Below are 14,865 nucleotides of genomic sequence, written 5' to 3'. Positions count from 1 at the left end.
TGCAGGTTATTACTCCCCCTAGGACTTATGATGCTGCAGGTTATTACTCCCCCTAGGACATATGATGCTGCAGGTTATTACTCCCCCTAGGACATAGGATGCTGCAGGTTATTACAGCCCTCTCCCATGCAGGATACAGCAGTTATAGATACAGAGAGTTCTCCATGGAGCTTTTCTTACTCTGAGTGTAACTCACTTATCTTGCGCCGTTTCTACATAACGCTATCTCAGTACAATAGTGTCCGTATAGAACAGCTGCCGCCCTTAGGTCGCATCAGGATAGAAAAGATCTATGACATGTGACTGTGCCAAGAATCACTGGAAGGAAGGGTGTAATATGTTGGCAGGATGTCAGGTATGTTATAAAAACAGAGTAGGTGAGGCCCGAGCGCAGTGCCCAGCCCCCTGCCATCACACAGCCGGGCACAGCAGCTTATGGTAAGAGATTCACTACCGATAATACTGTCAGAGAACTCACAGAAATCAGTGCAGCCGGGCATTGTATGGGCGCCTATACCAGGGCATGGTGCCCCATCTTTAACCCGGTATAGATCAGCAACTCTGTCATCATGTGACCCTTTCAAAGTTCTCACCTGTCTGGGACTAGGGCCCAAAGGATTGCAGTTTGCTGCTCAGGTGTTGTGGCTTTCCAATGCAATTTTTACCTTTAAAAACTGCAACGTCCATAACGACAACCCAGAACGGAGGCAACTGTCAGTAAGTATTCCTTCCAGAGATAAGTTGTATCCAGTAACATGCCCCCCCTTCTATGGCGTGGAGAGCCGGATGTTCACTCAGCTCTGTCTGTGACTATTAGGGCTCGTTCCCACTGAGCAAAAGCAGCTGAATTTCTGCGCTGAATCAGCGCTGAAATTTCAGCCGTTAAAATAGGTGCAGAGCTAATTTCCATTGTGTTGAATGGAAATTCTGCTCTGCAGTTCACACAGTGGAATTTCCGCACTGAACTAATCCGCTTTCCGCCAGAAGAATGAACATGTTCATTCTTCCGCTAGCGGAAGCCTATACAAATCAATGGGGCTCTGATTTTCTGTTTCAGCGCGGATTCAGCGCGGAATACAAGCGGAAATTACTCGCTGAATCAGCGCGGAAATGGGGAAAAGGGGGGAAGGAGGATTCTAGTATATGTTCTGGTATAGTCTAGTTTACTCACCAAATACTCGCTGAATTTCAGCGCTGAATGCATGCGGATTCAGCGCGGATTCCTCGAGTATTCCGCGCTGAATTTGTCAAGAGCTGATTACGAGCTGAACACTTTCCTAGCAGAATACGCAGGGATTCTGCTTGCATTCTGCTTATATTCTGCTCGGAATTCAGCGTCAGTTGATTTCAGGCGGAAATATTTCCTTGCGTAATCCGCTCCTTTTGCTCTGTGTGAACGTAGCCTTATGCACTAGAACATTACATGAGCTTACTTCACGGGGTTCTTTACTATTCCATACAACTACAACAGAGCCCTACAAAAAGATTTCCATCTAGAAAATCTAGAAAAAAACTGCAAAAGGAGTGAAGCTTCCGGGCATGCGTAGTAGATCCCAGCCCTTTAATTTCTTACTCCACAACAAATGAATAGGAAGGCTTCGGACATGTCCAGTGCTTTCCCCCTCTTATCTCTACAGCAAAAGAGAATAGGACAGCTCCTGGATATGCCCAGTGGATCCCAGCCCTCCCATCTCTATACTGTAAATAGGAGAGATCCCAGCCCTCCCATCTCTATACTGTAAATAGGAGAGATCCCAGCCCTCCCATCTCTATACTGTAAATAGGAGAGATCCCAGCCCTCCCATCTCTATACTGTAAATAGGAGAGATCCCAGCCCTCCCATCTCTATACTGTAAATAGGAGAGATCCCAGCCCTCCCATCTCTATACTGTAAATAGGAGAGATCCCAGCCCTCCCATCTCTATACTGTAAATAGAAGAGATCCCAGCCCTCCCATCTCTATACTGTAAATAGGAGAGATCCCAGCCCTCCCATCTCTATACTGTAAATAGGAGAGATCCCAGCCCTCCCATCTCTATACTGTAAATAGGAGAGATCCCAGCCCTCCCATCTCTATACTGTAAATAGGAGAGATCCCAGCCCTCCCATCTCTATACTGTAAATAGGAGAGATCCCAGCCCTCCCATCTCTATACTGTAAATAGGAGAGATCCCAGCCCTCCCATCTCTATACTGTAAATAGGAGAGATCCCAGCCCTCCCATCTCTATACTGTAAATAGGAGAGATCCCAGCCCTCCCATCTCTCTTCTCTAGATTAGAAGTTACAGGACAGCACTCGGACATGCACAGTGGATCCCAGCCCTTCAATTTATCTTCTGCACAAATATAAGTGAGTGGATAACTCACAGCCATGTCCAGTGGATCTCAGTCCTTCCATCTCTCTTGTCTACATTAGAAGTACAGAAAGGGCTTACATAGGGAGAGAGGAGCCTGCCCGCCAGGTATTACATAGGGAGAGAGGAGCCTGCCTGCCAGGTATTACATAGGGAGAGAGGAGCCTGCCCGCCAGGGATTACATAGGGAGAGAGGAGCCTGCCCGCCAGGGCTTACATAAGGAGAGAGGAGCCTGCCCGCCAGGTATTACATAGGGAGAGAGGAGCCTGCCCGCCAGGTATTACATAAGGAGAGAGGAGCCTGCCCGCCAGGTATTACATAGGGAGAGAGGAGCCTGCCTGCCAGGTATTACATAGGGAGAGAGGAGCCTGCCCGCCAGGGCTTACATAAGGAGAGAGGAGCCTGCCCGCCAGGTATTACATAGGGAGAGAGGAGCCTGCCCGCCAGGTATTACATAGGGAGAGAGGAGCCTGCCCGCCAGGTATTACATAGGGAGAGAGGAGCCTGCCCACCAGGCCTTACATAGGGAGAGAGGAGCCTGCCCGCCAGGTATTACATAGGGAGAGAGGAGCCTGCCCGCCAGGTATTACATAGGGAGAGAGGAGCCTGCCCACCAGGTATTACATAGGGAGAGAGGAGCCTGCCCGCCAGGTATTACATAGGGAGAGAGGAGCCTGCCCACCAGGTATTACATAGGGAGAGAGGAGCCTGCCCGCCAGGTATTACATAGGGAGAGAGGAGCCTGCCCGCCAGGTATTACATAGGGAGAGAGGAGCCTGCCCGCCAGGTATTATATAGGGAGAGAGGAGCCTGCCCGCCAGGTATTACATAGGGAGAGAGGAGCCTGCCCGCCAGGTATTACATAGGGAGAGAGGAGCCTGCCCGCCAGGTATTACATAGGGAGAGAGGAGCCTGCCCACCAGGTATTACATAGGGAGAGAGGAGCCTGCCCGCCAGGTATTACATAAGGAGAGAGGAGCCTGCCCGCCAGGTATTACATAAGGAGAGAGGAGCCTGCCCGCCAGGTATTACATAGGGAGAGAGGAGCCTGCCCACCAGGTATTACATAGGGAGAGAGGAGCCTGCCCGCCAGGTATTACATAGGGAGAGAGGAGCCTGCCCGCCAGGTATTACATAAGGAGAGAGGAGCCTGCCCGCCAGGTATTACATAGGGAGAGAGGAGCCTGCCCGCCAGGTATTACATAGGGAGAGAGGAGCCTGCCCGCCAGGTATTACATAGGGAGAGAGGAGCCTGCCCGCCAGGTATTACATAGGGAGAGAGGAGCCTGCCCGCCAGGTATTACATAGGGAGAGAGGAGCCTGCCCACCAGGTATTACATAGGGAGAGAGGAGCCTGCCCGCCAGGTATTACATAAGGAGAGAGGAGCCTGCCCGCCAGGTATTACATAGGGAGAGAGGAGCCTGCCCGCCAGGTATTACATAGGGAGAGAGGAGCCTGCCCACCAGGTATTACATAGGGAGAGAGGAGCCTGCCCGCCAGGTATTACATAAGGAGAGAGGAGCCTGCCCGCCAGGTATTACATAAGGAGAGAGGAGCCTGCCCGCCAGGTATTACATAGGGAGAGAGGAGCCTGCCCACCAGGTATTACATAGGGAGAGAGGAGCCTGCCCGCCAGGTATTACATAGGGAGAGAGGAGCCTGCCCGCCAGGGATTACATAGGGAGAGAGGAGCCTGCCCGCCAGGGATTACATAGGGAGAGAGGAGCCTGCCCGCCAGGTATTACATAGGGAGAGAGGAGCCTGCCCACCAGGTATTACATAGGGAGAGAGGAGCCTGCCCGCCAGGTATTACATAAGGAGAGAGGAGCCTGCCCACCAGGTATTACATAGGGAGAGAGGAGCCTGCCCGCCAGGTATTACATAGGGAGAGAGGAGCCTGCCCGCCAGGTATTACATAGGGAGAGAGGAGCCTGCCCGCCAGGTATTACATAGGGAGAGAGGAGCCTGCCCGCCAGGTATTACATAGGGAGAGAGGAGCCTGCCCGCCAGGACTAACATAGGGAGAGAGGAGCCTGCCCACCAGGGATTACATAGGGAGAGAGGAGCCTGCCCGCCAGGGATTACATAGGGAGAGAGGAGCCTGCCCGCCAGGGATTACATAGGGAGAGAGGAGCTTAGCAGTTGGGTCGAGGAACCTAATGATTGAACTTAGGTAGAGAGTTCCCACAGTCCTAGGCTTTTTTTTAATAAATAAACAAAGTGGAGGGACTGTGGTGAAAATGCTATAATACGTCTTATAGCATGTATTTATTAATATGTACATTAAACCCAAACATGAAAAACAGGTTTTATGATTAGATGATTGTAGGTAAAGATATAAGGGGTAAAGGTACGAGATAGGTTACCCCCAGGGGTAACCTATCTCGTACCTTTACCCCTTATATCTTTACCTACAATCATCTAATCATAAAACCTGTTTTTCATGTTTGTGTTTAATGTACACTACCATTCAAAAGTTTGGGGTCACAGTGAAATGTCCTTATTTTTGAAGGAGAAGCACTGTACTTTTCAATGAAGATAACTTTAAACTAGTCCTAACTTTAAACCAATCCACTCTATACATTGCTAATGTGGTAAATGACTATGGTGCAATATCTACATAGGTGTATAGAGGCCCATTTCCAGCAACTATCACTCCAGTCTTCTAATGGTACAAGGTGTTTGCTCATTGGCTCAGAAGGATAATTGATGATTAGAAAACCCTTGTGCAATCATGTTCACACATCTGAATACAGTCTAGCTGGTTACAGAAGCTACAAAACTGACCTTCCTTTGAGCAGATTGTGTTTCTGGAGCATCACATTTGTGGGGTCAATTAAACGCTCAAAATGGCCAGAAAAAGAGAACTTTCATCTGAAACTCGACAGTCTATTCTTGTTCTTAGAAATGAAGGCTATTCCATGCCAGAAATTGCTAAGAAATTGAAGATTTCCTACAACGGTGTGTACTACTCCCTTCAGAGGACAGCACAAACAGGCTCTAACCAGAGTAGAAAAAGAAGTGGGAGGCCGCGTTGCAGAACTAAGCAAGAAGATAAGCACATTAGAGTCTCTAGTTTGAGAAACAGACGCCTCACAGGTCCCCAACTGGCATCTTCATTACATAGTAGCCGCAAAACACCAGTGTCACCATCTACAGTGAAGAAGCAGCTGCCGGATTTTGGGCTTCAGGGCAGAGTGGCAAAGAAAAAGCCATATCTGAGACTGGCCAATAAAAGAAAGAGATTAAGATGGGCAAAAGAACACAGAGATTGGACAGAGGAAGACTGGAAAAAAGTGTTGTGGACGATGGATGAATCCAAGTTTGAGGTGTTTGGATGACAAAGAAGAAGGTTTGTGAGACGCAGAAGAAATGAGAAGATGCTGGAAGAATGCCTGACGCCATCTGTTATACATGGTGGAGGTCATGTGATGGTCTGGGGTTGGTGTTGGTAAGGTGGGAGATTTGTACAGGGTAAAAAGGATTGTGAATAAGGAAGGCCATCACTCTGCACCGCCATGCCATACCCAGTGGGCAGCGCTTGGTTGGAGCCAATTTCATCCTACAACAGGACAATGACCCTAAACACCTCCAAATTGTGCAAGAACTATTTCCAGCAGAAGCAGCAGCTGGTATTCTATCATAGGTAATGGAGTGGCCAGCGCAGTCACCAGATCACCACCCCATTGTGGGAGCAGCTGGACCGTATGGTACGCCAGAAGTGCCCATCCAACCAATCCAACTTGTGGGAGCTGCTTCTAGAAGCGTGGGGGGCAATTTCTCCAGCTTACCCCAACAGATTAATAGCTAGAATGCCAAAGGTGTGCAATGCTGGAATTGCTGCAAGAGGAGGATTCTGGGACGGAAGCAAAGTGTGATGGAAGAACAATGTTATTTCACCTACAAATCAGTATTTCTAACCTTGTCAATGTCTTGTCTCTATTTTCTATTCATTTCACAACGTATGGGGGTGAAGAAGTGTGACTTTTCATGGAAAACACAAAATTGGGTGACCCCAAACTTTTGAACGGTAGTGTACATATTAATAAATACATGCTATAAGACATATTATAGCATTTTCACCACAGTCACTTTGTTTATTTATAGAGAGAGAGGAGCCTGCCCGCCAGCACTTACATAGGGAGAGAGGAGCCTGCCCGCCAGGTATTACATAGGGAGAGAGGAGCCTGCCCGCCAGGTATTACATAGGGAGAGAGGAGCCTGCCCGCCAGGGCTTACATTGGGAGAGAGGAGCCTGCCAGCCAGGGCTTACATAGGGAGAGAGGAGCCTGCCCGCCAGGTATTACATAGGGAGAGAGGAGCCTGCCCGCCAGGTATTACATAGGGAGAGAGGACCCTGCCCGCGAGGGTTTACAATCCATGAGGTAAGGGGGAAGAGACAGAAGGTAAAGTGCAGCCAGTCACAGTATGTAGCAGAGTTATTATAGGTTCTGGCCTAGTTTTAAGAGATGGCTTTTCAGGTTACTTTTGAAGGACTTGATGGTGTTTGAGAGCCGGATGTGTTGGGATAGAGAGATCCAGAATATGGGGAGGCTCGGGCAAAATCTTAGAGGTGGTTGTGTGAGGTACGAACCATTCTCCATATTGTGCGCCACAATGCCCTCAGTAGACACTACTTTTAAATGCCTCTACTAGTACACTCATTGTGCCCCTATATGTATGTTCCCCTTTAATGTTCTGCCACCAGAATCATCTTCACGTTACTATACCCAGATACAGCCCTATTACTAGTCTTTACTCACATAGTGCTCCAAGTGTGCAGTTTGGATCTCACCACCAGTATACACACTTTTCTCTTCCAGGGATGCTGCGAAATGTGATGATTGTATAGAGGGAAGTGAATGACTGAAGAAAGTGAAGGACTTGCCGTAGTCGAGGACTGGTGGTCCAGTGAGTGATGCTGGAGAAATCTACATCTCACATCATGCGTTGGTCTCCTGTGGTCCGGAGTCCTTGCTGCCACCTCTCGGCCCTCTTCATCTTTACTCTATTTCTGGCCACTTTCTGTTTCCAGAGCCTCCTGTATTCTCCCATGTTTTCTCGTAGACATTATCTCCAACAAATGAGTCGAGATTTCTTAAAGCAAAACCTGAAGGATGGGACTGATGCCTTGAAACACTTTCAGCAGGTTGTTCCCATGGGACCCAGTAACACCTCCATCCCTTGTAACCACAGACCCATGGACAGCCAGAAGGAACCAGGTCCTGGTCCCCCCCTTCTCATCACTATCATCACAACAAGTCGCCGACCTGAGTATCATTACCTTCTACAAGTTGCACAAGGATTTCTGGATCTGGTGAATGACTGTGGCCCAGACTGTTCACGTTTTAAGCTTTTACTTTGCAATGTGGACCCTTGGCCTGATGCCCACAATGATGCCTGCCTTCTCTCCCACCTCCTGCCATCAGTAGCGCGCCATCTGAATGTACACGTAGCTGAAGCCCCCAATCGTTTTGAGAAGGAGAAGCAGGATTATATGTACTGCCTGTCCCGCTCCCTAGAGCTCTACTCTCCAGAATATGTTATGCTGGTGGAGGATGACGCCGTCCCACACACAGATATCTTCAGTACCTTCTTCCATTTGGTGCAAGTGCGTTTCCCCGATAAACCTCTAGGGGGAGGTCTGTATGCAAAATTATATCATCCCGAACGATTGCAAGGTTATGTGAACCCTGAGCCGATGCGGATTTTGGAGTGGATCGGCCTGGGAGGAATATTGGGTTTGGTTCTCACTTGGCTCTACACAGTTAATGTTCGGCGAATGCGGTTTCACTGGTACCTATTCGTGGTCTTCACTATCTACGTCATGTTGCTGTCACAGCTTGCAGGTCGGCATTATCTGTTAGAATTGCGCAGGATATCACCTGCTTTATACAATGTGGTGCCAGTCACAGAATGCTGTACACAGGCCATGCTGTTCTCCAAAGCTTCTGCCCAAAGGACCCTGGGATATCTAACAGAATTACAGTGTAAACAGGGCTACGCCAAGGATATCGCTCTGTACAAAGAACTTGGGAGAAGGAAGGAGTGGGCATGGGCACTGGAGCCCAACCTGGTGAAACATGTGGGGATGTTCTCTACTCTAAGAGGATGGTATGAAAGAAATGAGCCCCAGCTGCTGTGATTGTTCCTATTAATCAAAAATTAGGGCGTGTTCTCATGGTTTCAGTTTTGTTGACTTTCTGTGTTTACATAATTAGCGCCTAATTTATTATGTTGGCTCTGCAGCTTTGTCTCTAATGACTGTCTGGGCTTCATAATGTCATCAGCGTTACCAGGCTTCATCGTGTCATCAGCGTTACCAGGCTTCATCGTGTCATTAGCGTTACCAGGCTTCATCGTGTCATCAGCTTTACCAGGCTTCATCGTGTCATCAGTGTTACCAGGCTTTATCGTGTCATCAGCGTTACCAGGCTTCATCCTGTCATCAGCGTTACGAGGCTTCATCCTGTCATCAGCGTTACCAGGCTTCATCCTGTCATCAGCGTTACGAGGCTTCATCGTGTCATCAGCGTTACCAGGCCTCATCGTGTAATCAGCATTACCAGGCTTCGTCGTGTAATCAGCATTACCAGGCTTCATCATGTCATCAGCGTTACCAGGCTTCATCGTGTCATCAGCGTTACCAGGCTTCATCGTGTCATCAGCGTTACCAGGCTTCATCGTGTCATCAGCGTTACCAGGCCTCATCGTGTAATCAGCATTACCAGGCTTCGTCGTGTAATCAGCAGTACCAGGCTTCCTCATGTGATCAGCGTTACCAGGCTTCATCGTGTAATCAGCGTTACCAGGCTTCATCGTGTCATCAGTGTTACCAGGCTTCATCGTGTCATCAGCGTTATCAGGCTTCATCGTGTCATCAGTGTTACCAGGCTTTATCGTGTCATCAGCGTTACCAGGCTTCATCCTGTCATCAGCTTTACCAGGCTTCATCATGCGATCAGCGTTACCAGGCTTCATCGTGTAATCAGCATTACCAGGCTTCATCATGCGATCAGCTTTACCAGGCTTCATCGTGTAATCAGCATTACCAGGCTTCATCATGTAATCAGCGTTACCAGGGTCATCCACACATTTTAAATAATGTATACAGTACATGTGTGGCTGCCAATCCGTGCAGAAAAAAGGACCTGCACCTAAACGGACCATCTAGTGGTCCAGGCCCAGAGACTTTATCCCCTTCACAAGTGCCCAGTCAGTGATTGCAGCTGGTTCACTCGCACGCTGACCATAATCACAGACAGTATATTAGTCTCACACACGGCTGTGTGGACAAAACCTTAGTGAAAGCAGTGACCATCTTCTACATCTGACTTGACCTAAAGTGCCATAAAAGTTCCCGAAAGTGAATAAAGATCTTTATACTGTAATATAGACAAGAGGAGAAAATCGTGCCCATCTCTGGGAATGTCATCTATATGCACAGGGCAATGGTAAGCCGTCCCGGTATATTCTACCCACTACTCCTGCCTCGTCCTATTTGGTTCTATTCATATAATGCTGAGGCTTGGTTGTTGGTATATGTCAGGATACTGTCAAAACGATACTGCGAAGTACAACATGGCACAGCCACACAGTCACGGCGCTGTTGCAGACTTTAATAGAGCAATCATAGTATACTAACCATTACATTTGACATGTTTTGAATGTGAAACCAAAAAGTGGGGTAGAACACCAATGGGAAGCAAATGTGTAGTAGACCACCAAGGAGAAGTAGGCCTGTAGTACCAATAGTACTACTACTGTAGTACTAATGGGAAGCAAATGTGTAGTAGATCACCTATGGAAAGCAAATGTGTAGTAGATCACCAATGAGAAGCAAATGTGTAGTAGATCACCAATGGGAAGCAGGTGTAGTAGACTGCCAATGGGAAGCAGGCGTGTAGTAGACTAACAATGGGAAGCAGGGGTGTAGTAGACTACCAATGGGAAGCAGGGGTGTAGTAGACTGTCAATGAGAAGCAGGGGTGTAGTAGACTGTCAATGGGAAGCAGCAGTGTACTAGACTGCCAATGGGAAGCAGGGGTGTAGTAGACTTAGAAGACTACCAATGGGAAACAGGGGCGTAGTAGACTGTCAATGGGAAGTAGGGGTGTAGTAGACTGTCAATAGAAAGCAGGGGTGTAGTAGAATGCCAATGGGAAGCAGAGGTGTAGTAGACTTAGTAGACTACCAATGGGAAGCAGGGGTGTAGTAGACTGTCAATGGGAAGTAGGGGTGTAGTAGACTGTCAATAGAAAGCAGGGGTGTAGTAGAATGCCAATGGGAAGCAGAGGTGTAGTAGACTTAGTAGACTACCAATGGGAAGCAGGGGTGTAGTAGACTGTCAATGGGAAGCAGGGGTGTAGTAGACTGTCAATGGGAAGCAGGGGTGTAGTAGACTGTCAATGGGAAGCAAATGTGTGGTAGACTACCAATGGTGTGGGAGGAAACCAGAGTACCTGGAGGAAACCCACGCAAACACAGAGAGAACATACAAACTCTTTGCAGATGTTGCCCTTGGTGGGATTTGAACCCAGGACCCCAGCGCTGCAAGGCTACAGGGCTAACCACTGAGCCACTGATGACCATGAAAGGAAGTAATCTGATGTTTCCAAGGATTTGCACATATTATCAGTCACAATGTGGTTGTACAATTACAGCTACACGCATGGACAATAACAACAACTGTGTCCTCCAATGTTGACACTAATGGGAAGGTTTATGGCCGAACAGTTGGCATAACAATGCATCTACCTATTCCCATGCACATAGCTAAATACAAAACCAGTCCCACCTACACAGCCAGCTAAGATAAGGTATTAAAGGACAAGTGCCATGAAAAACTTTTTCCCAGTAATTGAAGCACATTACAAAGTTATATAACTCTGTAATGTGCTTCAATCACCTATCTGCCTCCCTTCCCTGTCTTTTCCCCCCTCCACCCCCCACCAGGAAGTGCACTAAACTCACACAGACCTGATTACTTTTGTCACCGTCACCAGGCAGCTCCTTCTTGTGAGGATGAGTCATCAGCAGGAGGGCTGCTCTAGCTCCTGTTACACCAGCCTCCCCCTCCTTGTCAGGTGACTCTGCTTGCTCAGCTTATCTTCTCTAGTGTCATGACTCCTTCACTGAGTCCACGGCAGCAGAAGATAGGGTATGAGGTGGGGGGGAGCTGCTTAAGTGACGGAGTCAGTCGGAGGAAAGATAAGCATGTGAGATGTGAAAAGTGATGGCTTGCAGTTGTTCAGCCAATCGGAGGTGAGCAAGCTGAGTCACCTGACAAGGCAGGGGAGGGGGGAGGCTAGTGTAACAGGAGAAGGAGCTGAGAAAAGAGCTTGGTGACGGTGACGACAGTAATCAGGTCTGTGTGAGATAGGACACTTCCTGGTGGGGGGTGGAGGGGGGGGGGAGACAGGGAAGGGAGGCAGATAGGTGATTGAAGCACATTACAGAGTTATATAACTTTGCAATGTGCTTCAATTACTGGGAAAAAGTTTTTCATGGCACTTGTCCTTTAATTGAAGCCAGTCATCCTCCCACTTTCCTTCCTTCCACTTTCTACAGATTCCACTGCTAGGGTATAGGCACACTAAGGAAATCACACGGATAACGTGCCACAAATTCCGTCACTTATCCCACCGTCTGGCCGCGGGACAGCGAAATCTGCCTGACCATAGAATGGAGTCTATGGGATGGGCAGACAGTGAAGCAGAAGCGCAGGTGACGGAATCCGCTGCAAGTTATCTGCGTGATTTCCTTAGGCTATGTTCACACTACGTATATTTGAGGCTGTATAGCAACAAAAACAAGGAGTGGATTGAAAACACAGAAAGGATCTGTTCACATAATGTTGTAATTGAGTTGATGGCCGTCATTTAATGGCAAATATTTGCTGTTATTTTAAAACAACGGCTGTGGTATTGAAATAATGGAATTTATTTACCGTTATATGGCGGCCATCCACTCAATTTCTACATTGTGTGAACAGATCCTTTCTGTGTTTTCAATCCACTCCTGGTTTTGGTTGCTATGAGGACCTGACATGAGGACCAAATACAGCCTCAAATATACATAGTGTGAACCTAGCCTTAAAGGACAACTCCGGCGGGACCCCCCCCCCCCAAAAAAAACACAGACACACACAGACACCATACTCACCATCCCTCCGGTGACGATCGCCACTCCATTCGCCCGCCGTCCGCCTCACCGTCACCTGCGTCCGCTGTCCAGCGATGTCTCCTTCTTCCGGGTCCATGAGAGAGAAAAGGCTGCCAGCGCGCTTGCGCACCGGCAGCCTTTTCATTGGCTGGAGCGCATCACATGGCTTCCAGCAAGCTCAGCCAATCAGGGCTGAGCAAGCTGGAAGCCATGTGATGCACTCCAGCCAATGAAAAGGCTGCTGGTGCGCATGTGCACCAGCAGCCTTTTCTCTCCCATTCACTCTCAATGAAGACGCCGAAGAGGAAGAAGACCTGGACCGCCCCCAGCTCTGACGTCACTCAACACCAGAGAAGAGGACCGTGATGACCGTAATGGGTAATGTATATATTCTTTAACTTCCGGGGTGGTGGGTCGGGGGTCGGAAAGTGGGGGAAGGGGGCCAGACCGGGTATTTAACCACATTACAAAGTTATATAACTTTGTAATGTGTGTTAAATAAGCCAAAAAAAAATTTCGCCGGAGTTGTCCTTTAATGTGCACATACCCTTACCCTCCTCTGTCCTCTCTTTCAGACTCCTCTGTCCTCTCTTTCAGACAACTCTGTCCTCCTCATCCTCCTTCAGACAACTCTGTCCTCCTCATCCTCCATCAGACGACTCTGTCCTCCTCATCCTCCTTCACATGACTATGTCCTCCTCCACCAGACGACTCTGTCCTCCTCATCCTCCTTCACATGACTATGTCCTTCTCCACCAGACGACTCTGTCCTCCTCCTTCAGACGACTCTGTCCTCCTCCTTCAGACGACTCTGTCCTCCTCCTTCAGACGACTCTGTCCTCCTCCTCCTCCTTCAGATGGCTCTGTCCTCCTCCTCCTCCTCCTTCAGACGACTCTGTCCTCCTCCTCCTCCTCCTTCAGACGGCTCTGTCCTCCTCCTCCTCCTTCAGACGGCTCTGTCCTCCTCCTCCAGACAACTCTGTCCTCCTCCTCCTCCTTCAGATGGCTCTGTCCTCCTCCTCCTCCTCCAGACAACTCTGTCCTCCTCCTCCTCCTTCAAATGGCTCTGTCCTCCTCCTCCTCCTTCAGATGGCTCTGTCCTCCTCCTCCTCCTTCAGACGGCTCTGTCCTCCTCCTCCTCCAGACAACTCTGTCCTCCTCCTCCTTCAGACGGCTCTGTCCTCCTCCTCCTCCTTCAGACAGCTCTGTCCTCCTCCTCCTCCTCCAGACAACTCTGTCCTCCTCCTTCTTCAGATGTCTCTGTCCTCCTCCTCCTTTAGATAACTCCGTCCTCCTCCTCCAGACGACTCCGTCTTCCTCCTTCAGACTGCTCTGTCCTCCTCCTCCAGATGAGAATGTCCTCCTCCTCCAGACGACTCTGTCCTCCTCCTCCTTTAGATGACCCTGTCCTCCTTTAGAGGACTCTGTCCTCCTCCTCCAGACGACTAAGTCCTCCTCCTCCTCCTTTAGGCGGCTCTGTCCTAATCCTCCTCCTCCTCCTTCAGATGACTCTGTCCTCCTCCTCTAGATGACTCTGCCCTCCTCCTTTAGATAACTCCGTCCTCCTCCTCCAGATGACTCTGTCTTCCTCCTTCAGACGGCTCTGTCCTCCTCCTTCAGACGGCTCTGTCCTTCTCCTCCTCCAGACGACTTTGTCCTCCTCTTCCTCCTTCAAATGACTTTGTCCTCCTCTTTCTCCTTCAGACGACTCTGTCCTCCTCTTTCTCCTTCAGACGACTCTGTCCTCCTCCTTCAGATTACTCTGTCCTCCTTCTCTTCCCAGCCTCCTCTGTCTAATTTGCGCAATGTCCTTACTTTTAGGCTATGTTCCCTCACAGTATTTTTGCTCAGTATTTTTCAACCAAAACCAGGAGTGGATTAAAAACACAGAAAAGCTGTATAAATACTGAAATAAAGCAAGTTTGTATTTACATTCATTATTTAATTTTTAGTCATGGAAACACAGTACTTCCTGTGTTCTGACTTTTATTATTAATTTTTCCAAGAGTCTAAACACAGGATGTCCCCGGCCATCTGAGCGCTCACAGAGAAGGCAGTCATGTGATCGATGGACACATTAAGCGTGACACTCTGTACAGGTCATCCTTCATCTGTTCAGTCTTTTTTTTTTTTTTTTCTAAGTAGCACAAGTCTAAAAAGCTTCAGGAGACTGGACCTGGATTTCTGGTTAGTATAGCTGTTATATAGCTGCCTTCAGGAGACTGGACCTGTATACAGTAAGTATAGCTGTTATATAGCTGCCTTCAGGAGACTGGACCTGTATACAGTAAGTATTGCTGTTATATAGCTGCCTTCAGGAGACTGGACCTGGATACAGTAAGTAT

At 48.6% G+C, this 14,865-nt stretch overlaps 1 protein-coding gene across 2 annotated transcripts; it reads left to right on the top strand.

Moving 5' to 3' along the window:
* The first annotated feature begins 428 nt into the window (after positions 1-428).
* On the top strand, positions 429-14,544 carry LOC138798941 (post-GPI attachment to proteins factor 4-like). Of its 2 annotated transcripts, XR_011364203.1 has the most exons (3): positions 429-717; positions 7,180-9,810; positions 14,527-14,544. XR_011364203.1 is itself a non-coding variant. In XM_069979568.1 (2 exons), the coding sequence occupies exon 2, from the start codon at positions 7,275-7,277 to the stop codon at positions 8,499-8,501; it is 1,227 nt and encodes a 408-aa protein (XP_069835669.1). In that variant the 5' UTR covers positions 429-717; positions 7,180-7,274; the 3' UTR covers positions 8,502-11,189. The 2 variants fall into 2 exon arrangements, 1 of the variants encoding a protein (XP_069835669.1); XM_069979568.1 differs by lacking the exon at positions 14,527-14,544 and having other exon boundaries at positions 7,180-11,189.
* The last annotated feature ends 321 nt before the right edge of the window (positions 14,545-14,865 follow it).

Source organism: Dendropsophus ebraccatus, chromosome 8 (assembly GCF_027789765.1).
Source record: "Dendropsophus ebraccatus isolate aDenEbr1 chromosome 8, aDenEbr1.pat, whole genome shotgun sequence".
In the NCBI taxonomy this organism is placed as follows: Eukaryota; Metazoa; Chordata; class Amphibia; order Anura; family Hylidae; genus Dendropsophus; species Dendropsophus ebraccatus.
This window is presented reverse-complemented; position numbering and strand designations above follow the sequence as displayed.